The sequence below is a fragment of the Anabrus simplex genome, chromosome 2, assembly GCF_040414725.1.
Source record: "Anabrus simplex isolate iqAnaSimp1 chromosome 2, ASM4041472v1, whole genome shotgun sequence".
Lineage (NCBI taxonomy): Eukaryota > Metazoa > Arthropoda > Insecta > Orthoptera > Tettigoniidae > Anabrus > Anabrus simplex.
The window spans coordinates 708,040,359-708,059,356 of NC_090266.1; the positions used below are offsets into that span (position 1 = coordinate 708,040,359).

Genomic DNA, 18,998 nt, shown 5'->3' on the forward strand with positions numbered 1-18,998 from the left:
TGTATTTACAAATAAAATATTAAAAGAATTATTCAATTTGCACTGTAAATAAGTGAAATATGCATATTTTAGTAAAATACTACAATAAAGCTGGGATTCTTGCACATACCCTGCCAAAGTGTCAGGGAGCGAAGGGTTTAAGAAATCAAATCCCAGCAGAGCAGATTGTTATTTTAGAGTACTTAAATGCGAGAGACTAGAGACTGAATTAAATGCTATGCATTTACATCCCTTCAATTATTGTCAGTCTGAAGAACTATTGGACTGTCCTGATCAATATATCGGTAAATCAGCAGACATGAGTCTCAAGTTTAGGCCTTAATTCCTAGGACATAAACAGGCCTATTGCAAAATGAGTTATACCAATATTTTCCTTGTTTAATTCTGCATTAGGGTTTAAAAGACTAATTTTTTGAGTTCATTAATGATTTTTTTATTTGTGGTTGTATTAAAAGTTGTCCGGGTTTTTGGCTTCTTCTCTAGGAAACGCTCACTTAAAAATATACATCATTTTTCTAAAGTAACTTTTTCTCACTTCAGGATAAACGTACAGCAGGAAACTTGGGTTCCCATTCGTGACTTTTAGAAACTAAAACCACTGCAACCGTACAGTTTGACACCGAATTTATGAAGATCAATATTGATGGGGGGCTTTGTGCGCGCTGGACCGTTCAATTAATAACAGGCGGCATGGTGAAAGCGGGTACACCGTTGCCCCGTACACTCGCCTCAGACAGTTGTGAAATGGAATGGCGGGGACCTCCCTTTGTCCGCGTGCTATTTTCAGTCTGCCTGTGTTCTGCACGTTAACCACATCACGTCAAGAAGCCTTTGGGACCACCGTTGTCAGAGGGTAAACATGCGACGGTTTCGAGTGCTATTTTGTTTCTTTCAAAGTGAGGAGAAGAAGTAGGGGACAAGAGGTCTCGTGTGTACCAGAAAGTGGCACATTGTCTTGGATTATCGTTGTCCTCAGTGAAGAGAATAGGATCCGCTTCAGAGGAGAATGATGAAAATGTGTCATCCATGTCAAAAAAGAAGTACCGCAGTCTGTGAAGCCGGGACGTCGGAAAATCCAAAAAAAATCCTAGTTAACTTTGGGCACAACACGAAGAAATATACACCATTTTACATGAATAAGGCATTCCCCACAATTAAAAGCCTCCGTCTGAAATATATAGCGTATTTTCCTGATATGTCAATTTCTACGCTTTTGAAAGTAATTGAAAGTTTTGGACTCCGATTCAAGAAACTAAAGAGGTAACCAATGCTAATGGAATCTGTGATAGTTGCTGTATCCCGACGTAACTTCCTTAGAACAATGAGAGAACTATGAGTGCAGGAAACAAGATCTTTACAGACGAGACTTGGTGTGCACAGAACAATGCATTGAAGTATGGGTGGCAAGAAAACGTGGTTCATGCTTTATAGAACAATTTTGACAACAATAATCAAAACTGGGGGAACATTTAGCAAATTTATGGATGGTGTGGAGGGTTCAAAAAACCGTGTGGAGGTGGGAAATGTATCATAATTTTACACATCGGAAGTGGAGAAGGATTTCTGGATGGTGCAGAACTTTGTTTTATCAGCCAAAAAGGGAGCAGTGATTACCAAGATGAAATGAAATCGACTCATGATGAATGGTTCATGAATGTCGTGAGTTTATTGCCTCAAAGGCCGGCTGTCGTTATAGATCAAGCTCCATATAATACGATGGTCGATCCTTTAACTTAAAACCCAAACATGTCATGTCTGAAAACTGAAATTGTATCTTGGATAACATAAAAGAATATTTCACTACCATTTGTAGTTGACGACTATAATGAACTAACTAAATCAGAGGGGATTGTCTTCCCAGACCTTCTTTTCAAATATCGACATAGAAGCTAGAACAACTACCGAAGTAAAGGATTTCGACCAGATGCACAGATTGTTTGGTTACACTGGCCCATTGCGAGCTTAATCCAATCGAGCACATTTTGGCTTATGTAAAAGGGAAAATAACAAAGAGATATATAGCTAACACATTAGGAAACGTTAGAGGCATGGGAGCAATTAACGCTTTATGCCGAGAAGTCTTACGTACCATAACTCCCGCATTCTAGAAACATTGTATTAAACACGCTAAGAAAATTGAAGACCAGTATTGGGAGAAAGATGGACTGTCTCAAAATGTCCCTCATTTTGAGACAGTCATAATCAATGTGAATGTCAGCAGTTCCGATTCATCGGAACATAGTGATTTTTCAGACGAAGAATATTGACAGAATTAAATGTTTTAAAGATAAGCTAATAATCATTGTAAAATTTGGGCAGTATGACATTTCCTAATTAGGAAGCAAACCATGTTTAAACCTGTCATTAAAGGTCCAAATCCCTTATGAGAAAAAGGTGATGGGAAGTGAAATTTGTACGAGGAACTAAAAATCAAAGATTGAAAGTAAACATAAAGCTGTGTTCGTTGCGAGCCGCGACTACTACCGAACGTGGCAACGCTGCAACGTGTTTCACCACCCCATCTGTCGTTAATCGCTTACGACCTCTCATCAATTTTAATCTTCGTAAATTCGGTCGGGGGCGGCTCGTGAAGTAGTGCTGGTGTGCCATGGCACCACCAGTGTAATAAAGAAATAATATGATATCCCTTTCCTCCCAAGAACAGTTTATATGAAATTTCAAGAAAATATAAGTATATCTTATTTTGCCTTCTTTTCAACAAGCGCGCAAACCGACAGGCGCTCTGGCGGCGCTTGTCGGAGTACATGCGCCAGATCTCACGGGCACAGGTTCCGAACATAAGACCCTGTACAAAAAAAAATTCGGCTCAGTTTGGCTTGGGTTTTTTGTGTTGTTAAGGGCAGAGAGTGTGCCAGTGGCCGCTTGACGCTACGCTGCAATTTTATCCGCTAGAATGCAGCATGTACAAGCACAACTCAAAAATGCTTTATATTTCGACCACTCGGAACGCCACAGTACAGCATATGACAAGTACATGGTCCGGCAGAAACAATCTACCACTTTCAATGGTTGGTAGCATGTACGGCCCTGCAGAAGGGATAAAACCGAGCAGTGTTTTGTGTAGCAGGACGGATGCGATTGGACCCTACTTTTTTAGGATGAACACGAAAGCGCAGTCACAGTGAATTCGGAACGTTACATAGGCCTACTGACGACCTTCCTGATTTCTGAATTACAGAGACATCACTCTATTTCCAGCTAGATGGAGCAACTGCGCATACCGCTAGAGACACGATGGAAACGTTACGTACGGTGTTCGCGGGAAGAATTATCTCACGTTTCGAGGACCTACCGTGGCCGGCCAGATCCTTCGATTTGAGTGCTTGCGATTTCTTTCCTTTCCAAAAAATGAAAATAAAACATGACGCGTGTTATTGTGTCATAAAATGGCATTATGTTACTTATCTATTGCCACTGTAGTCGTTTAGCTTACATTCCCTATTTAGTGTTATTAAAGGACCTGCCAGACCCTGTACAATACTCAGCATTACCAATATAGCGATTTTTTCACTGTATCTGACGACTATTATATCTTTTAACAAGGTATTCTTCGTTCTCCCCTATTAAAGTAGACACCTGGCGACTTTTATAAAATTCGTATTAGCGGCAGAAATAAATCTTTCTCACTCTGTAATGTAGACATCTGGGATTTTGGCAATAAATTTTGCTCTGTTCCATTAATGTAAGTTAGCGGCACAGTTACCTTTACTTAGCACAGCGCAAGCACAAAATATCAGAGTTGCTAACTGTTCTGGAGTATATTTTATATGTTGATGAATAGCGTCGTTAAATTACTTTTGCGTGTACCGGTAACGATATAGGGTGTAGCGGATACCCCTTCCAAGTTTCTATATGTGTAAAGTAGCCTTAAAGTTGAACGTAGGCATTTTGTAAATTTCAGTTTAGAGGCTGCTGATGTTGTGGTCAAGTGCTTGTGCTAGGGTGTGTTGGCAATAGCTATGGTTACTTAGAAGCAAGCACGTGTTACTTTCAGCATCGTACTTATAAGTTCATTTGAAAGTGCCGTTGTGGTTTTGGAACAGATACTTTTGGTAAATAGGCCTTACATATAGTTTCTTTATTTTGTCCCTAGATGGGTTATTAAGTTGTTCAATAAATTTCTTAAAAATGCACGTGGTTTAATGTACAAATTGATATTAGTTTTTCAATTTATAAATTCGTTTCAATTGACAAGCACTGTCTGTACTTGTAACTTTGAAAGATTTGTTTACAAATGTTCAATTTGCTGGCACCACCAATTGAATAATCACCAGCCGCCACTGGATTCAGTATCACACTCTACGGTTACAGTGGTTGTAGTTTCTGATAACCACGACTGAGTACTTCAAAACAAGTCCAAGTTTTCTGCTGTACGTTCATACTGAGCTGAGAATAAGCTGTTTTAGGAAAACGATATGAAATTTTCTTTGCGTATTGGAAAGAAACTGTAACTTGAGTACTACACTACCAATACATGTGCCTATAATGTATACGACATTTATTACCATCAGACAAGTAGTTTTCTAGGTATATATTTTTAAGTGAGCGGCTCCTGGAAAAAATCCAAAAACACGGACAATTTTTACTACAACCCAAAAATTAATGTACTTCAAATAAAATTTTTCTTAAGGAAAGTATTGGTATAACTCATTTTTCAATAGGCGTATTGATTCGTTTGTAATTAAAGTTAAATTCGAGTGTCCATAATAAGAAATCCGACAGCCAGCCGACTGGTTTAGCACAATATACCGGAGCAGTAACAACTATGATCGTACGTTGAATAATAATAATAATAATAATAATAATAATAATAATAATAATAATAGATCGGCTAGGTAGCATATTAGGTTAATGCTAGCCTTCTATAATCAAGATTGCAGAATAAAACCGCGGAACATTTCGTGGGTATTTAAGGATGCTTACACGCACATTCGACACATTCAAGAATCCTTTTCTCACAGCAACATTCCAGTCCTCCGGTATCTCTCAAAATCTGCGGTAATTGAATTATATTATTATTGATTTACTTTAAATTGCATTAAAGCTTTATTCCTCGTTTTCTGCGTTCGATTCCCATCTCTGCAACGAATATAAGTCTGATTTGATTATCTGGATCGGGTAGGCCAACACTTACCTTCAGCAACACATCTGTGAAGGGGATCGTGATAATGTCCTTCTTTCGAATTTACTAGAAGAGATTTTTGTTCCCAATCCCATTCCCAGTTAATTAAAAATACACAACAGTGTAGACGCATGTTCCCACAGGTTATCATGTGTAGGGACAAAATGAAAAGCGTTTTCATCTCTAATTTAAGAGCTGTATATGACGGTGAGCTATGTTACTGTCTAAAAAATTATCCTGTATATGAGTTAACCATGTCCACTGAAATGCATGCGCAAGCTGACCTTACAACCGATACTTTCACACTTTCATCATAAGGTCTAATACGTAAGGGATTATATTATGGTGCCACTGTCACTAATACCTCTGTCATCTTCAAACAGTCAGCAACCAAAATAAGGCTGTGATATGCTAGTGAAAGTAATAATCTAACTTCTACAGCCAACTCCAGAAGATTGTAAACTATAATCTTATCAGTAGATATCGAATTTGTATGAAAATACGTGTTTTGTTTACCGATATGCAGCTCTCCAAAACCGACAAGGAAGTGCGTCTAAAGGTGAAATTGGACGAATTATTTTTAATGGTGCATGTATATACATATGTGCATATATTTGAAACTAATGCTTACATTTGAAATTTAGGTTTTATTGTGCATGTTTCCACCTTCTATGATGTGTAATTTGACGTGTTTTACAAGTAGTATTAAAAAAGTAAAGTAATTAATGCCATAAACTCTTTCGGAATGAGTGGCTTTGTTCTAAATGAACATTACAGCTGTGTTGAGATTTCAAGAAAAATCAAGAAGCTAGAAACATGTGGGTTGCGTCTCTGTGATTCACTGTAGAATATGGAGGAGGTGAAGCGTAATTTGAAGGTATCCCAGGAAGCCTCGGACGCTGTCTGCAAACAAAATATCGTGATGTCTTCAAACGAAGTCCAAGATACGACATCATGGTAGCTATAAATAAATATTTGGCTGGTACTGATAATGTGGATGTTCAAAAATGTTTAACACCTACACTCGCTCCCCAATTCAAGTACTGTCCTGTCACATCCGTAAATGTAGAGAGATCATTCATTCTCCGCATTGAAGCTCATTTTAACAGAAACACGCCACAGATTTATACCAGAAAACTTGGGGAAGATTGCTTTAGTGCACTACAAAGCAAATTCTGGACAGGAAAAGTAAGGTGTGCAGTGTAAAATGAAAGGGTAGTGTGTATTTAAGGGCGTTTCTTCACGTTTTTTCACAACCTTACTAACTGTGATTCATCATGTGTATTAATTAACACACTGTGTCTTATCTAGTAGACGTGCGTATGTTTTAACCCTGAACACGGGTAGAGTGATACGTCTGGCAAAATGTGTACTAGTGGAACAGCCGCAGCTGTAAGTAGAGTGCGATGGTTCATTTTTCATTCATTTGTTTCTTCATGAACCTGAGTTTACGTATTGGTGTGTGTTAATTGCATGAGTCTAGTAAAGCAATCTTACATTTGCATTATATAAAAAAAGTGTTCAATAGCATGAAAATAAGTGCACATTTTACCGCATATTTCATCACTTTTTGCAGCATAGTTTCATGCTTATATTGCTTATTTATACAGAATATAAATCCGAGGGATGGATGTGGGCTTCCAAGGTACTTACAGAAAAGAAGTATGCAATGATTGCTTCTTATTTCACAGCAAAATTCGGAGTAGCAAGCAAGTTGGCTTGGGGATACGGCTAGCCCTGAAAATGGCTTTCTGTGGTTTCCAGATTTTACAACAGGCATACGCTGGAGTTTTACCTTAAAGCCATGGCCACTACCTTCCAAGGCCTATAACTTATCTCTTTCAGTGCTGGAAACCGGAATGAGTTATAACGACGTTAAATTCACATCAACGAATACAATTAAGAACTTCGGAGTAACACACCGCTTTGGGTACCCTTCGATATGCGAATATTACGGCAGATTCAAGGCAGTGTTTAAAATTAGCATACCGATAAAGTAAGTGAGAAAGGGCCAAACTTACCAGAAGGAAAGGCAGCGAGCAGTCTCACTTCCCTTCAGTTCTTGTGACATGAACCACGCTCTGCTTCCAGGTCGCTGGACGTTGTTTCTGGCAAGTGTCATCAGGAACCCTGCAGAGTTAAGGTATTCAATTAGCAAGCGTGGATTCAGTACCTTCTTCTTTTACTGGGGACGACAGCAATTATATTCTACCGCCAGGAACAAAAATTCGACTTTCCTCCCCAGTGAATGCCAAGATTGAGGTGGTGGTGCAAGGGCATGAAAATATGTTGACAGTTGTAATACGAGTACAAAATTTGAATCCTGATTTAAGCGAGTGAAAGGCCGACGGTAACCATCCGAGCAAGTGAGGATCTATAGAATCATCAAACAGCGAAGTATAAGCACGGCCATACGAGAGTACTCTTATTTCATTGACTGCGAACATCCAGTGCTGAACATTGAGGGTGATGAAAAATTAAATTTTCAGGTGAACTATGATTTCTTTCTTCCATAGCAAGAGCTAGGGAAGACCATGGTAAAAAGTGAAGTGAAGTAATACCTTTCTCCGATCCCAGGGTGTGGTCGTGGGTGGAGGTACGTGTAGCTTGGCCAGAGACTCGGTCCCAGTCTATGTCGTCCACACGTTCACGGGTCGCTACGTTATTCCATCCGCATTCGTCCACTTCAAAGGTACAGTCACCCACCGTCGCTGCTGCAATTTGTGGAGCAGCTGCCGGAGACAGAGATAGATGAGAGTGATATAAAATAGAGAAATAGGAAACATTATGATAAAGGAGGGGAAAATGGACCTATCTGCCATTCCATAAACTGTCATACAACATAGCTAGTGAGTTTCGAATCCCATCGTCGCCAGCTCTGAAGATGGTTTTTCGTGGTTTAAAATGTTCACACCAGGAACGTACTGGGGCTGTACCGTAATTAAGGCCACGGACGCTACCTTCCCATTCCTAGCCCTTTCCCACCCTTCTGTCGCCGAAAACCTTCGATGTGTTAGTGCGACGTTAAACAAGTAGCAAAAAACAAACAAAACAAAACAAAAATAAACAATACAGCTGTATAGTGTTCTCTGATTTCGATGCGAAGGGAGAAGTTGCCACTGTACAAACGTTGACGATGGAAAATTTTGATTTTAATTTTCTCACAATACGAGTACAATGGTGAAGATATATCTGTAGCCAGTTCAGAGACATTAAAGCGAACAACCATGGTATCATGCATGTTTAACATTTAGATTATCCTCTTATAACACCCATAAATACCATCAACATGCGTACTGTACGTTTCTCATGTCTTCACAACGGGAGAGAGTAGCTCTAAAGCTAAGTGTTGTCCAATCAAGGATCCAAAAATGTATTCCGTGGTGTTTTGGACGTGTGGAGTTGGTGATGACCATTTAAAATGAGGAGTATAGTACAGTTGCTTAATTTCTATTTATAATTGATTTAGTGGTTATGTTCATAATTTCAAACTAAATAGAATTTTAAGTCATTACTACGTAGGCACACGGTTTGACACACACGATATCTTATTACACATTATTTGTTTGTATATTTTAATGTATAAACATCGGATTTTCCTTACAAGCACTCGCGTAATATTTACATACAGTCTGTTTTATATATATACTACTGGTTTAACGTTGCACTAACTTAGACGGGTCTTTTGGCGACGACCGAATAGGAAAGTGCTAGGATTGGGAGGAACGGGACTCTCGCCTTAATCAAGGTAGAGCCCCAACATTTGCCTCGCGTGAAAGTGAATGCAAACTTACAAGTCACACTGCTCGAAACGTGCAGACTCGCTCGGTTTATTTTTATTTACCATTAGTTTAATTTCGGTCTCGAAAGCCCAGAATAACGGCCGAGAGGATGCGTCGTGCTGACCACACGATCCTGCGTATTCTGCAGGCCTTCGGGCTGAGCAGCGGTCGCTGGGCAGGCCAAGGCCCTTTCAAGAGCGTTAAGTGCCGTGGGGTTTGGGTTTTATTAGTTTAATTTCCGGAGCAAAGTGAATGTCAGCGTATCTAACAGCAAAATTGTATTATTATTATTATTATTATTATTATTATTATTATTATTATTATTATTATTATTATTATTATTATTATTATTATTAATCAAAATACATTGCAATTGGGAGATATCCCAGTTGCAATACTTACTTACAGTAATATGACAACAAGTGCAATTACAACCTAAAATACATAACAACAACAGCAGCAAGAACAACAACAAAAGTACAATAAACAATTCAATGGAAACAAAAATAACAAGGAATTATATCGAAACGAGAAATTTTACAATAATAAAGAATAAATAGAATAGAAAGGAAGTAAGTAAAATTATGAAACAAAAAAGACTTGATAATTAAACATGACATACGAGTAGTGTAACATATTAATTAAAAGCAATCGCAAAGACATTAATAACGTTCTATTACAGTCAGCGTACCACATTAACAGTTACAACGCAACCATATATAAAGTCATACACAACTGATATTAAAGTATGAAGGCTTTCACGGCCGGTGTCAATATAATAAAATTCTTCCGGGCTGTTAATGCCGTGGTCCACTCCTCTCGCTTCTCAAGAATTTTATTATAACAACTGATATTATTATTTCCTACGCCTTACCACTACAACTTGGAGAAAAATGAGGGGTACAATGACTTACTAGCAGCTTAACATTGTAAATACACTACTGTCTCTTCCAAAATTAACAACGTAACTGTGTGCCGTAACTTCAAGTTGACCAGTTGAAAAGCGCGAGTTATTTAGAACTCCAGCTGGGCAACACTGGAGAAAAAGTCTTGTAAGTAATCCTCACATGCTTGAAGTCATGATCCACTCTGTGTGAAAAAAGTGTTCGATGTTGAGAAAAAAATTAATATCACTGGTTGTTTGAATCGGGAACTTTTTACACACATTCCCGTCATTTACGATATACAGAAAGTTTGTCAATACCGTAGTAGAACATTTATTCTGCATTTTCTACTGTGATCATAATAAAGATCGTATCAGCAAGTCTTGAAGGGTAAATAGACTAATCATTTTATACTAATTTAAATAATCCTAACAGAACACACATTTTTAAAAATATTTTTTTACAATTGTCTTTACGTCGCACGGACACAGATAGGTCTTATGGCGACGATGGGATAGGAAAGGGCTAGGAGTGGGAAGGAAGCGGCCATGGCCTGAATTATAGTACAGCCCCAGCATTTGCCTGGTGTGAAAATGGGAAGCCACCGAAAACCATCTTCAGGGCTTCCGACAATGGGGTTTGAACCCACTATCTCCAGAATGCAAGCTCACAGCTGCACGCCCCGAGCCGCACGGCCAACTCGTGCGGTACACACAATTTTACTCAACAGTATAATCTCATATTAATGAAAAAACACCCCGTGTTCAAAACTATCAGTGGAGTGTATATGGAAGCAATAAGCAACCAAAGGCTTCTCCGTACAGGCCATGAAGGTCCATGAAGGAGTGGAGGGTAGAAGCTTCCACTATCTGTAACCTCGGCACTAATTGGAATAGAGTGATTAGCTCTATGTCCGGCCTTTGTCTTCGGCCTGGTGCTCGTTGGTGAAGTCTGAGTGAACGTCAGGGCCTTGTTCATCTCCAAAAGTGGAAATCCCGTTTCTAAAGTTTCGCCCTCCTGACGGTCAATCGAACCCACGTCCTTCCGGATGAATTTAGCACGCCTTTACCACCTTAGCTAGGCAGTCCCTTTATCTCTAGAAATTTTAACATTAACCTTGAAAGTTAAGAGGTCGATGTATTATTTGTAAACATTTCTTCTGTGTTGAAGCGTGAGTTGGAAGGGCACCGTCGCTTGCCCTGAGAATGGTTTTCTGTGGTTTCCTATTTTCACTTCCAGGCAAATATCAGGACATTTCCCGTCCATAGACCACAGCCGATTCCTTCCACCTTCTAACCCAATTAAATTCATCATCATTCATTTTATCTCCATTAGGTCCTCAACTGACACTTCTGAAATATATGCTTAGTTTTACAATTATTTGCTTTTGTGGAGAGGGAATTCCCAAATTATTGAATATAGTTCAAGAAGTCCACTATAAAATGAACCTTTGAGGTATTTATCACTTGTATCAACAGTATGTATCTCTGATTCTAATCCTCCTAGATAATTCATAATACATTACATTTATGATCGTATTTACCTCAACTTTAGTTATGTTTATTTAAATATTTAAATATTTCGTTCGGAGAGGCTGGTTTTTATTCAGGTAAATCTCTTTGACGGAGTGAAATATTATTTGTTAATTAGTTACATAAGACGTCTGTATAAGGAAGTAAACTTACATAAAATTTTGTAATGACTAACGTAATAATAAATAATCATTACTTAAAGAAAAGAAGGTGTTGATGTATCTTATGTAAATTCAGGCAAGTGATCCCATTCCTGTCTGCATTCACTCAAGTCTCATATGAAAACAATGAACAAGCAAAAATCAGAAACTGCTACGTTGATTAGCGCAGTAGGAAGAAGGACACAAGCAAGTTCACCTGTAGCCAGCCCAAGTTGGGTTGAGCTTAGCCTGGACAGGGTGCAACAGCCTGCATGTGCTATTGTTTGCGTGCCTGCTCTCTAGGCAAGCATGGGCAAGCTAAAAGAGGAATGTGTACATATCTGGTTAAAATGTGGCCCCATACGACAGTATCCATGTTAGGCTTTCATAACGACTCTGCTCTACTGTCACAATACTTACTTGGACAACTTCCTGTGGTCAGGGATAAATCATCTAGGGCGATATCTCCTAGATTATTCTTGCCAACTTTCCCCATGAATACGATCTGAAACAGTACACAGCATATTTATCAATTTAAGCCAACAGTGAGCAATAACTATGTACCAAAGTAGGTCTATTGTTAATTTGGAGACGACCTATTATCTACTCTAATAATTCGAAATAATGTCCGACTCTTTGGCTTAACGGTCAGCGTACTGGCCTTCGGTTCAGAGGGTCAGCATTTAAAATGCCTTCTTGGTTTGTTACGTCAGCCTAATGGCGTAACTGCAGATATGATTTTTTCTGCTCACCAAGGACCTTTCATTTATTGCAATGTGGCGAACTGGTGTAACTAAATCACATAGTCTCTCTGATGATTAGAAGTCATCTTCTAGTACGAGATGCGGTACTGTGTACTCATCATGTGTATTTGTACATAAGATTTGAGGAAGAGAACTCGAGTGTCGGGAGAAGACAACCCAAATAATGGTCAAATTGCCAAATGTTCTTGTACAGTGACGAAGTTCCAATGCCTCATACTCAGCTGAGTGTAGTGAATTTTCTTAAAGTGCTATTTGTTCGGGACGTCAACCTAAGAGGATCTTTTGCCCCTACTTGCACCATATATGAGGAACCTGCGTGTATTATATAAAATGGCGGAAGTGTAACGTGTTGAATGTGAGGAAAGGAACATTAAGGACGACACAAACACCCAGTCCCCAGCCCAGGGATATTAATCATTTACAATTAAAAACCCCTGACCCGGCCGGGAATCGAACCCGGGGCCGCCGGGTGACAGGCGGACGCGTTGCCCCTACACAGCGGGGTCAGACAAGTGTAGTAAATATTAAGAATTAAAATTATTTACCATTTTGTTCACATCATAAAAGGCAACGTTGAAGGTAGATTTATTGTGAAATTCCTTCTTACTTCTTTTCTGCAGTGACCTTATTCACCAAAAGGTCAAACCTTTGCATTTGAAACATTAAATTAAAAGCATTTATAAGGATAAAAGTATCAGATATATTTGGTCTGTAAGATACTGAAGATGCCTGTATAATTCATGGAGATATCTTGAATAAGTTATATTCAACAACCCTGAAAGTTGTACCCGGGTGTAATTGAAGGTATGCACTGTTAGGATAGTTTCTGATACACCATTAATATGTAAATAACAATGCCCATGCTTGAAATGAAATATGTACGAACCCGAAAGGCGTTGGGCGATGAGACTGGCACCTCGGCCTGGTACCATGCGTTGCCCGCCTCTCCAGAAAGACTCCAGATGTACTTCTCGTGTCCCTCGCGGGTGTCACTTAGCAGAACACTCAGTGTGCCGATGCCGTTGCCATACATGTGTGTCCAGAAGCGTAGACAGAGTGGTTCATCGGGACCTAACACAAGTTTAAGAAAAGGTTATGCCACAAATTCGTCCAAGATATTTGATACGAGGAACCACATTCATTGCAAATAACATTGAAAGCACATCTCATGGAAATTAGATTATCGCGTATTGGAAGCTAATTTGATCTACAAAGAAAGAGATTAATTGTTTTTGGCAATCGTTATGTAGAAAAATGGTACATATTCTTAAAATAAGTGAGTGTTCTACGAGTTGTCCGAAGTATTTACTGGATTATATTGTAACGCGTGTGCCGCCTCTGTGGTGTAGTGGTTAGCGTGATTAGCTGCCACCCCCGGCGGCCCGGGTTCGATTCCCGGCTCTGCCACGAAATTTGAAAAGTGGTACGAGGGCTGGAACGGGGTCCACTCAGCCTCGGGAGGTCAACTGAGTAGAGGTGGGTTCGATTCCCACCTCAGCCATCCTGGAAGTGGTTTTCCGTGGTTTCCCACTTCTCCTCCAGGCGAATGCCGGGATGGTACCTAACTTAAGGCCACGGCCGCTTCCTTCCCTCTTCCTTGCCTATCCCTTCCAATCTTCCCATCCCTCCACAAGGTCCCTGTTCAGCATGGCAGGTGAGGCCGCCTGGGCGAGGTACTGGTCATACTCCCCAGTTGTATCCCCCGACCAAGAGTCTGAAGCTCCAGGACACTACCCTGGAGGCGGTAGAGGTGGGATCCCTCGCTGAGTCCGGGGGAAGAGCCGAGCCTGGAGGGTAAACAGATGATGATGATGATGATGATGATATTGTAACGCGGCGGGGGTTGGTAAATAAACACACCAACACTGGTAGCGTTAAATTTCTATGACTAAGATTTATTAATTACTACTAATTGCTTACCCACTACACAGACACAGCAGGACCACAACTCACCAAAAAAAAAAAAACATGGCACTACAGCCCTTGAAGGGCCTTGGCCTACCAAGCGACCGCTGCTCAGCCCGAAGGCCTGCAGATTACGAGGTGTCGTGTGGTCAGCACGGCGATTCCTCTCGGCCGTTATTCTTGGCTTTCTAGACCGGGGCCGCCATCTCACCGTCAGATAGCTCCTCAATTCTAATCACGTAGGCTGAGTGGACCTCGAACCAGCCCTCAGGTCCAGGTAAAAATCCCTAACCTGGCCGGGAATCGAACCCGGGGCCTCCGGGTAAGAGGCAGGCTCGCTACCCCTACACCACGGGGCCGGCACCACAACTCACATTGCACACAATTACACCGGTTCGCGCGCTCTCTCTGCTCTCACTACTCAGTCACACTGGTTGTTCACTCTATTGCTTATAAACTAACACAATCACATGAAATACTCTTCACTACTGTCACTTATACTCTCGGTCAGTTCCACAAATATACTTGCGGAACGCTATCACAGCCACTTAATTATTCACAGCTCGCGCACAGCACAGTCTCACAATCCTGTATGTCGTACACAATCCGTACACTCACAACAGACTACGTTCGCTGTCGCAGGCCGACATCTCTCACAATGCACCTGGGACACACAGGTTCACTCCACAGCAGCTGGACAAGAGAGGTTCCACTCCTCGACGACAAGACAGAACAGACTGGAACGATAGTCTCAGTTCCACGGACCAAACACTCTCTGCACTACACTGCCCAACTGCAGTCAAACTTGCACAAACACACACTAACTCCTCGACTCAAACTGTTGTCCGGATACTTGGCTGAATGGCCCGAGTCGTGGCCTTCGGTTCGCGGGGCCCAGTGTTCTATTCCCGGCCAGGTCGGAGATTTTAACTTCGTCTGATTAATTTCTCCGGCTCGGGGGCTGTTCGTCTTAAATGTGTAAGTTCAATTCATCAACTCAGTTCCGACTCTTTGGCTGAACGGTCTGCGTACTGGCCTTCGGTTGATCGGTTGAGAGGGTCCCGGGTTCGATTCCCGGCCGGGTCTGGGATTTTAACCTTAATTGGTTAATTCCAGTGGCACGGGGGCTGGGTGTATGTGTTGTCTTCATCATCATTTCATCCTCATCACGACGCGCAGGTCACCTACGGGTGTCAAATAGAAAGACCTGCACCTGACGAGCCGAACCCTTCCTGGGATATCCCGGCACTAAAAGCCATACGACATTTCATTTCATCAACTCAGTTCATAATTAGTGGGATCTAGTGTTTACTATCATTGATCTGTCTCTGTCTTATACTTGGATTTGACAAAATGTAAGTGACTGATGTATGAGCAATGTTAGTAATGCCATTCGTTATGCAGCCAGTCCTGCTATGAATGGTGTGCAAATGTTTCTCATAAGGTCGGTTGATGCATGCATTTCAGTGGGTTTGGCAGACTGATATGTAATAGCAACGTCTGGCTTAGTGAGGAAAGCAACGGTAAACTACCTCACTCCTAATTTCCCTAGTAGGTCTCTTCAGTGATGCGTAGGCCGTCTATGGCAGCCGATGGCAGAGCTGTTGAAGATCCAACCAGCCTTAGGGCTGAGGACTAAACATACAATGTAAAAAATACGAAACTGTAGCTCGATGCATGGTCGATAAGACCAAAATATAAAAAATATTGTATTAAAAAAGCTAAAACTGAACCGCTGAACCACTTGAGCTCGTCCAGCCCGCCTCAAATAGGGAGATCAGCCCCAGATACTTTGCAAAAGGAGAAGTCTCTAGAGTCCTTTCGATTCCAGATGAACTGTGTTCATCTTCTAGTTATTTCTCCCACTGTCGGGAGGCATCTAGTGAGATGACGGAGTGGTGGCTTTGCGCACCCGTTCGTTCAAGACTGGTTACTGCATGGTGAGTGGTCGTCACTCGTGGCCTGGGCTAGGCTAACTTGCTCCCCTCAAGGCCCTACAGTAAAATGGCGTACACCGTCACTATATTGAAATTCCGGTTATCCTAGAATGAAATATAAGTCACAACTTTTACTTCAGTATTCTGGTTTTCTGTTTTGTTTGTGCACAACGCACTGTCTTTAATAGAGTGACAGCTAATTTAAGACAGTTGAAAGCTCTTCCTTTAAACACTATTTTGCCACTGAAAAGATGCAGCTCGCAGAATGAACTTTCTACAGCGCAAAAAGTCATTGCAACTTGCTACTGTAAATATACTTCCGAAGCACATCAAAGTGTAATATCAACTGCTTATAACTATTGTATGTCTTGTGACGATGGAGTGATCTTTAATATTTGATCATCAATCCTGAATTTCTTGGGCACGTTACCGTATTCTGAAGGCACTTGTATTGGTCTTGAATAAAGTGATAACTGTGCCAAGGAAAATGTGAATGCATTTCACTGAATTAATGAGAACAGACTCACCAAGAAATTCCACCATGTTCCTTAAGCTCACGTTAGATGAGTTTTTGAACCCTCTTCTGGCACAGTATAAGGTTTAATACATATGCTTTATTCGTAGGGGTGTAACATTGAGAAGCATCTTTGGGCCTCGAATTTGAGCGATTGCAGAGTCATTCCTCCTCCTCCTCCTCCTCCTCCTCCTCCTCCTCATATACTTACTAGCATATGACTTCCACCTCCTACTCATAAGTGCAAGCTTAACCTAACGGGCACGACCTCCTCCTCCTAATAGACTTAGGCTTCCTCCTCCTCATCCTTACAGACTTACTAGCGTATGACTACCTCCTCCTAAGTTCAAGCTTAACCTAACAGGCACGGATTCTACTCCAAGCTTAACCTTACAGGCCCTGGATTGGACCCTAGGCTTAACCTTATAAGAGCGTTAGCATTAGATACTCAAGTTTGATGCCCAAGGGTGTTAGCTTAACTTAACTGCCAACGAGATTATGGACAAGAGTGCTAGCTTAAGCTAAAGGGCACGGGTTTAATGCCCGGCTTAACCTTACAAGGGCGTTACAGACTCAAGTTTGAGATTCGATTCCAGGCTTAGCCTAACTAGATGAGACATGGTCCAGACGCTTTTGCAGCCGAGCTTGGAACAATATTGCGGCTACACACATTGTTTTAATAGGACTAGGGAGATGGTGTAAGGATTAATACATGTGCTTTATTCATAGGGGGCATAACGTCGAAAGGGATCTTATGTCTTGGAGCTGAGTGACCACATGAAGGGTAAAATGGCGCGGCGTTTGTTTGTTTAGTGTCTGGAACACTCAATTGTTATTTGAACTTTAGAGCTTATAGATTTGAAATCTAGAGACTTATAGTAGGTTACAATGTTGTTGATATCACCCAGAGACTAAACCCTTGTATTCTGAACACTCACTCGGAACTTAAAATATCTAGCTATGTTTAACACTTAGGACAAGATAGCGGGGCTGAGCATGTAAAATAATGAGGTCACACTGTTTTAGACATGTTGTGATCACGTGGCCATGGATTTGCATGTTTAGACTTGTTCGCTATCAGGCTTTCTCTCTTTTGTAAATTCTAATCTGTATATATGCTAATAATAGGCATTATTTACTTAGTCGATAAAATACTGTGATAGAGAGTTGCTCGCTTTGTAGTTCACCATGACAAGGATATTGATAGTTGATGGTCAAGGCTTTAAAGTGAACGGAAACAAATCCGTGTTCAAAGACGTAGCTGTGTTGGATTGCACTGTGTTGACGGCACCAAAAGTCGTGAGTTTAGTATTTAGCCCACCTTTCCCTTACTGTTTGCAAACGGATGAAAATAAAAGGCAGACGCAATAGGTGAAAAAATATTCAGGACTTCGGTGGGAAGTAAAAGGAAATTCCTTATCGATTTCTAGCTATGATCATGAACGCTCATTTTGAACCGTATAATATCACGGTCCAATTAAATTAAACACTGCGGAGCATTTTTAATTTACCGCTGAGGAGCGAGCTTAGGAACGTTGGGTGACCGTATGGTTATACGTGTTGAACTCGTAGCAAGCAAGTTGAGGCACTTTTCTCTCGGACGAACCAAGGCAGGATACCGTGATTTTACTGGTGTGAACCCCATCGATGGCGTGGGTACGCGAAGAGAAGTGAGAGAGTCAGCACACCGCATGCTAGAGACAGAGTGAGTAATTTGAAAGCGGGGAACTAGTGAACAACGTCAGGCTGACATCTAATTTGAAATATCCAGGCCTGGAATAATTTGAATTCGATCCAGTATCTTAGTACTGAGGCATATCCCACAGATTCAAGATAAAGACAATTCCTTGTTATATTTCCGAGGTATCTTGTGCCATTAACATGATGTAACTATGCCTGTTTTGTTTATTTCCGACTTCTTTGAAAGAGCCGTTGTGAGGTGGCTGAGCGTTCACAAAAGGAAGATTAGTTTATCTCTGGGAAGTACTGTACTAGAAGGTGCGGCCCTACCCTCCGACTGTAAAAGGCTGATAGCGTCAGGGCAAGGTCTCACTAAGTCTTGGTTGCTCATTCACAGTTACTCACTCACTCATTCACTGTATAACTCACTCGGTTAGTTTCTTAAGCTCATTCCGGTAGCTAAGTGATATTCGAGACGTGATCAACAAAGCATACAGTATTATATCAATGATAGAGTAGACATAATTATTTGTTTAAGCTCAACCGAACAACATTTCCTTAGTTTATAAATGTTTAGTACGAGTTCGCGCGGTGTAAATAATTCAGTGCGGCTAATGATGACTTACTATCGTTCACTGGACTAATGTCTCGATAGACGATACTGTCAATTGTATCCTTACCAAGGTTACGACAGTATATTCGAGCACAAACAAAGCG

At 40.9% G+C, this 18,998-nt stretch overlaps 1 protein-coding gene across 1 annotated transcript in view; it reads right to left on the bottom strand.

Annotated features, from left to right (window-relative positions):
• The window catches only part of LOC136863055 (MAM and LDL-receptor class A domain-containing protein 1), a 198,323-nt gene that overhangs the window by 42,739 nt on the left and 136,586 nt on the right, over positions 1-18,998 (bottom strand). Inside the window, exons 9-12 of the mRNA XM_067139383.2 lie at positions 13,132-13,316; positions 11,902-11,986; positions 7,705-7,875; positions 7,165-7,273 (exon numbers count right to left, since the gene is read on the bottom strand). Of these exons, the coding sequence (XP_066995484.2) occupies positions 7,165-7,273; positions 7,705-7,875; positions 11,902-11,986; positions 13,132-13,316 (550 nt within the window). The remainder of the gene's footprint in view (positions 1-7,164; positions 7,274-7,704; positions 7,876-11,901; positions 11,987-13,131; positions 13,317-18,998) is intronic.